This window comes from Carassius auratus, chromosome 35 (assembly GCF_003368295.1).
Source record: "Carassius auratus strain Wakin chromosome 35, ASM336829v1, whole genome shotgun sequence".
NCBI lineage: Eukaryota > Metazoa > Chordata > Actinopteri > Cypriniformes > Cyprinidae > Carassius > Carassius auratus.
The window spans coordinates 5,256,077-5,262,392 of record NC_039277.1 but is presented as its reverse complement, the minus strand read 5'-3'; the positions used below and the strand labels follow the sequence as shown (position 1 = coordinate 5,262,392).

The following is a 6,316-nucleotide window of genomic DNA, read 5'->3' as shown; positions in this document are numbered from 1 at the left end:
CCACCTTGCCTTGTGTCCGCCCGCCTGTGCTTCTGTGTTACTTCGTCAATTCTGATCTTTTGTGCTGAATTAATAAACAGTGTTTTGCATTTACATCCTGTTTCTGTCTTACGTAACACATGCAGTATTTAGATGAATACGGTCTAGTGTTATCTGTACGGTACAGTAAAATTTTAATATTTGAATTTTCTCAATGGTATTTGTTGTCTGTTTCAGTATGCACTTTATATAGCCCTGGACTGGACATTTGACTTTAGCCAGGTGATGACCTCAAATTTTCTTTTGGAAGGTTTTCCTTTTTTATATATTTATTTTTTCCAGAAGTTTTTCGAATGCATTCTCAGTTGTTTATTTTGTTTTGTCTGTTAGGATGACATCCCTCAGCTCTGAAGGTGGTGGTGTCGTTTGCTCTTGCAAAACATGTCACATCCAAGGTACACACAACTGGTTAATGAAATGAAATGGATTCTTCTGCATACCCAGACACACTAAATGTTTACTCCTAGAATGTTAAGCAGTAACAAAACTTTGGAGAGGCCACAATGTTAAATGTTTAGAAATGTGTTGAATGCTTTGAGTGGTTTTAAATACTAAAAAGATGCTCTACAAATGTTCCATTTTAGCTAACCTTTGAGTCTGTCTTTAGGTTGTCAGAGTCCACCATCAAACAGCCAGCTAGTACGGAAACTGTGATGGGTCAAGATGACAGTGATGTGGTAAAAACTTTTTTTTTTTTTTTGTGAAAATAATTATAGTTATTTTAGATTTACCCCACAAACACAGTTTATTTTGTACTTTCAACAGAAGATCAAAGAGGAACTGAAGAGGAAGTTCATAAGGGACATTGGTGTAGCGTGGTGCTGGGTTCAGAGCCACTGTGAGCTGTTCCATGGAGAGGGGACAGAGCCTGAATTTCTCCAGATGGACGAAGAAAAACAGTCTAATATAATCAAAGAATGCCTGAAAGGAGAGACTGAGAAAGCAAGGGATGCCTGTGTGTTTGTCTTTGACAATCGCAAGGATATGGAAACATTCTTATTAAAATGTGTTGATGAACAGGGGCTGGAAGTCAATGCCATGTTTCTGGGAGGTTGTTTTAATGAGCTTCGCTACTGTTTCTGGCATTGAGTGTAGTCAGGTCACCTCTCGCTTTAGAGAGTAGTTGTACTGACACCTCCACTCTAAGATCTCCATAACTTTGGCTGGAGAGTAGATTGGTGTGCTAGGTATAGGCTCTCTGGGAGCCTCCTTAGCTATTAATCGTACTGTGGAGTGTTGTTAGGCCTTCTCTTACTACAGGAGTTTTTATATTGGGGCTTCCACTCGACAGGGCTCTGGGAGATGGTTGGCCTTTTTGAAGCCTCTGTTCACGTTGGCCGAGGTTTTAAGCCTGCCTGTAATAGGCTTTGTAGCTCGGGCTCTGGCTGAAGAGATTATTGCTGTGGACCCAGAGATTATGTTCCTCTGAGACTTTGATTTGGGTGGAAGCCAGTTATTTGGGGACTTATCCCTCAGCATGGTGGCGTGGGTATTCCATTCCCCATAGCACTCTCTAAGGGACACAGTGTGGAGTTTACTTTCAAAAGGGAACACTTCAGGTTAAGGATCTAAGGATTCTTCATAGCAATTTGTGTGTGTGTGTGCAGCTTCAAGCCTGAAAATGCTGACTTGTGTCTGTCTTGTACTTAAGGTGCAATTAGTGATTATCTTTAGAATTTTAATTTTTTTATGCTGGTTGAATGTCTCTTCACATCCCGATATCAATCATTAAGTTAAGCGGTCTAAATCAGTGCCTTTCAATCCTGGTCCTGGGGACCCACTACTCTGCACATTTTGTATGTGTCTCTTATCGGACACGCTCAGTTCACTTCATGGAGCTCTCTCCTAATGAGCTGATGATCTGAATCATCTGTGTTAAATAAGGGAAACACACAAAATGTGTGAGTGGTGGATCCCCAGGACCAGGTTTAAAAACCACTGATCTAAATGTATTTATATGTATTTATATATTCTGTGGAAGGCATAGGACCAAGAAAAGTACATCCAATCAAAACGCTTGGTCCGAGCGTTTTAAATAGCTTTCCTACCTGCCTGTCAACATATGTATCTGCATACCTCTGCGCACCCTGTTCGCGCAGACACTATACTGTATGTCATCAGCACGTTCATGAATGCTGTGCAGACAGAGCAAGAATGGCAGTCAAATCTAAACAATCTGGTTTTTCTTCCTGGTATTGTAGTACTTTTAATGTTTTCTCACTGGTGAATGACCCATGATGTAGCCCAGTAGTCCACAATTCCAGTCCTCGCACACATATTTTGCATGTCTTTCTTAGTTAACACACCTGATTCAGATTGAGACCAACTCGTTACAAGTGAGCAATGTGTATGAACTGTGTTCTGATCGATATGTCACTGTGTTCATTGCCCCCTACTCCCTGAACAGGGGTTTACTTCACTTTGGAACAACCGCTGATGTAGCCTATTGTAGTAATGTTATATCTGGTATATGAGCATAAATGCGTTCAGGGGCGTGGCTTTGGACTGTGATTGCAGGGAGGGTGGGACATTCACTTTCAGTGCTATCAGGCTAATGTTAGCATTCTCCCTAGATCTCCTACTGCACCTTTAATTCTATATATATATATATATTTTTTTTTTTTATTGTACATCCTTTTATTTATATATATATATATATATATATATATATATATATATATATATATATATATATATATATATATATATATATATATATATTAGTTTAATCAATTTATATGATTTACTTTTACTGTTAGCTGGAGATAAGAGAATGTCTTCATTTCAAGGATTTTAATGGTACAGGATGATGTTGTAAAGCAGAAATTTTCCATTGCTTTTACTTTGGAAAGGTAATAGGTTTTGAATTTGCTGCTCAGACTAAGCCTGAGAAAAATGCACAATCATTTCATCTCCTGTTTCCCGCTCTTCTCCTGATTAGTTTTCCCTCTTGTTTAATAGGAAAGTCAGTTCATAACTAGTATGTCAGACAAAATGCAATGTTAACTGGTTTTGGATATCTTTTGATTAAAAGTGATTGAAGCCAACATTCCTCACGTGTCAGCAGGATCTACTGTAATACATGTTATAATAGCTAAAAATGCAGGCTATACACTAGGTTAATAAATAGACAAACATGTATTAAATTTCTAATCAGACATTAGAAATAAGACATAAACAATTTGAATAAATGTCATACTTTTTTAATAGTGTACATTTGCCATGGTTGTGCTGTGTATCACTTTAAACGTCCCCACAGAATCAAATAATACACAAAAGAAACACAATACTAATGAGATAGATGCTTTTATAATGCTTTATTGGTTCAACAGTGAGAAACAGAGAAAAAAATTAAGAGATTTTTTTTTCTGTTTATAATGACTGATTACTTTGATTACAATCACTTTGACTGATTACTTTGAGCTTTCTTTAAATGATTGCGCTCCTCTGTTGCTGCAGTGACAGATTATAAAGTACATTTACGGATGGAGCCGTCAACACACACCACCCACAGCACTCCCAGGTCAAAGCTCACATGCTTGTGGCCATAGGGACAGGCAAGCACTGAGATCCAGTCTGTGCCAGAAGGGTTGGAGCGAGTGACGCCAATTCTGCAATAGACCAAATTGATGTCTGCTTGAATACAGCATTTGGTTTCCATTAAAAATCTATTGTGCTTGACAAGTTAATAATTTTGTTCATAAAACTTTTAATATGATGAATATTCAGCTTACCTTTGGTATAAATTCCCTTGATAGTTGACACCAAAGACACTGCCATCAGTTGCTACTTCAATCATGGACAGAAGTCCAGGAATATTCACAAAGCTGCCGGACCCTGAACAGACACTAGACGACACGTCCTGCACAAGACCAAAAGACACAAATCCAGTCAGTCATCGTACAGTCACATCAAGAAAATGTTTTTGCTGCTTTCACCCCAGTGTCTTTATTTCTTCAGTTTTGTCAGAAACTCAAACCTTTGCATGATATCAACTTTAAAAATCTTGTATACTAAAGCTATTGTATTTAACATTGTGAAATTACCTTCAGGATGAAGATTTGGTCATTGCTGTTCACTCCCCAACAGCTGTATGGACCACAGCTGTAGTACTTCAGCTTTCCACCAATATTAATCCAAGGAGTGGTGCTGGATGGCCATTTGTTGTTAGCATCCATATTTAAACAGAAAATGTCATCATACATATTGACACCTGCAATGATCTGATCACCTCCAGCATCCACCTGATTGAGAAGCCCTTACAACACAATCAACAGGTTCAAATAAAGATTAGTCAGATTAACAAGAACCATAATAAAATGTATCTGGGACTTTGGCTATTTCACAACATGTAAATTCATGACCGCTTAAACTGGTCTTCATTTCTGTTCACTGTAACTCTTCACCTGGAAGCTTAACAAAACCGCCACTCTGAAACCTAAAGATGTTGTTTGCTGTATTAACCCCCAGCTGACCAGCAGGACCAACACTGAAGTGCTTTAGAGATCCACTGATCTTTGTGAAGACGTTATCAATCAGGACGAAGATCTCATTATTATTGTTCACGCCAACCACGGAGCCAGACCCAGCGTCTATCTGCTTCAGGTTACCATCCATTACAGTACAGTCTAAAGCTGTGAAAACATGGTGCAAAGTAATCAGTAATCGCAAATACAGGGACTTTAACATATGAGAGTAAAAAAAAAATAAGTTAAACAAAAATATAACAACATTGTTTACCCAGAGTGTGAAGTAACTGGCAGCAGAAGAGTAGCAGGACGCTCTGATAAACCTTCATTGCTCCACAACACAGTTTGTGGCTTTTAATCTGTTCATAACCAGATTTATTTCATATAAGTGAAGTCCGGATAAAACATGAACAATATCACAGCGACAGTAATTAAACAAACAACCTAATCTTGTTAGTTCAGGATTCAGCTGTCACTGGGGATTCTCCTCTGATAAGATGCACTAGAAACTTGCATTCAGTATGTGTACATGTTGTTGAGGGAGAGCTTATATAGCTGGAATGTGTTTCCTGATTAAACTAGGGGAAAATTTTCTAGGCATTATGAAAATTAAATGACGATCAGGGACTTGTTTTTCTGGATCTCTGCTTTCTTAACTCTGTTGACTTTTCTCATATCTTTAAAATATGAAACCAAACAAGTTGAGTGCTCCAGGCATTTGATAAAATCTGAATAGAGATAGGCACAAGTACATGGGAATGTAATATGAATTAATTATTTTGAAAATCTAAAAATTTGTAAAGTTTTGTTTGAAGGGTGAGTTTAGGGGTAGGGTTATGGTAAGGGGATAGCAAATTGTACAGTAAAAAACCAATACACCTATGTAGAGTCCCTATAATGATAGGAATACCTGTGTGTGTGTGGGCATGTTTTTGTGACATATCAGGACACAACTCTGTATAATGACATGGGTATGACACAGGTATTACAAGGAGAGGGTGACTTATGAGGACATAACCCATGTCCCCATTTTTCAAAACGCTTATAAATCATACAGAATGAGTTTTTTTGAGAAAGTAAAAATGCACAAAGTTTCCTGTGAGGGTTAGGGTTAGGGGTAGGGTTGGTGTAGGGCCATAGAATATACAGTTTCTACATTATAAAAACCATTACGCCTATGGGATGTCCCCACTTTTCACAAAAACAAACATGAGTGTGTGTGTGTGTGTGTGTGTGTGTTTGTGCCTACTTAACCATATTTTGGAGACAAATATGAACCCAAAAGTGAGCTAAACATGACAAAATCTCCAAAAAACTCATTTTGGGGACATCCTCATTTGAAAAACTGGTATAAAAAATAAAGTAAAAGTTTAAAAAAATTGTAAAAATGCAGGACGTTTTCTGTAATGGGTAGTCTTAGGTGTAGAGTGGGTGTAGGTGTTTTAACAATATAAATATTTACTTTCACTTATTATCAGTTTACTTGCTGAAACAATTTCTTGAATGAATGAATGCTAGGCAGTGTTGTGTTTGTGAAAAAAAAATAAATTTAATGTTTTTTATTTGCAAACCTTATTTTATTTATTTGTAAATTGTATTAATGTTTGTGAAACTTTAAAATTAATTTGAGGATCTCATTATATTATTTGTGAATATGTTTAGTTTTTTTTGTTTTTAATAAATCTTTTTACATTTAACCTATCACAAAAAAAAAATGTCTTTCTAAGTAAAACTTAAGTATTGAATCAAATAAAATCTATAAGCATGTAGACATATTGTTATATTTTTATTCTTGCCTTGACTAAATT

General features: G+C 36.9%; 1 protein-coding gene across 1 annotated transcript; it reads right to left on the bottom strand.

Moving 5' to 3' along the window:
* Nucleotides 1-4,052: 4,052 nt before the first annotated feature.
* Nucleotides 4,053-4,837, bottom strand: LOC113053894 (fish-egg lectin-like). The gene is made up of 3 exons (XM_026219073.1): nucleotides 4,780-4,837; nucleotides 4,446-4,673; nucleotides 4,053-4,297 (listed from the first exon to the last, which is right to left on the bottom strand). The coding sequence occupies exons 1-3, from the start codon at nucleotides 4,835-4,837 to the stop codon at nucleotides 4,068-4,070; spliced, it is 516 nt and encodes a 171-aa protein (XP_026074858.1). The 3' UTR covers nucleotides 4,053-4,067.
* Nucleotides 4,838-6,316: the final 1,479 nt, after the last annotated feature.

Bases quoted from the DNA above. Each gene is read 5' to 3' on its own strand.
- LOC113053894 (XM_026219073.1), bottom strand. From the start codon at position 4,837: ATGAAGGTTTATCAGAGCGTCCTGCTACTCTTCTGCTGCCAGTTACTT. The intron at 4,674-4,779 runs GTAAACAATGTT...ATGTTTTCACAG, and splicing joins CCAGTTACTTCACACTCTGG to CTTTAGACTGTACTGTAATG. The intron at 4,298-4,445 runs GTGAAGAGTTAC...TTGTGTTGTAAG, and splicing joins CGGTTTTGTTAAGCTTCCAG to GGCTTCTCAATCAGGTGGAT.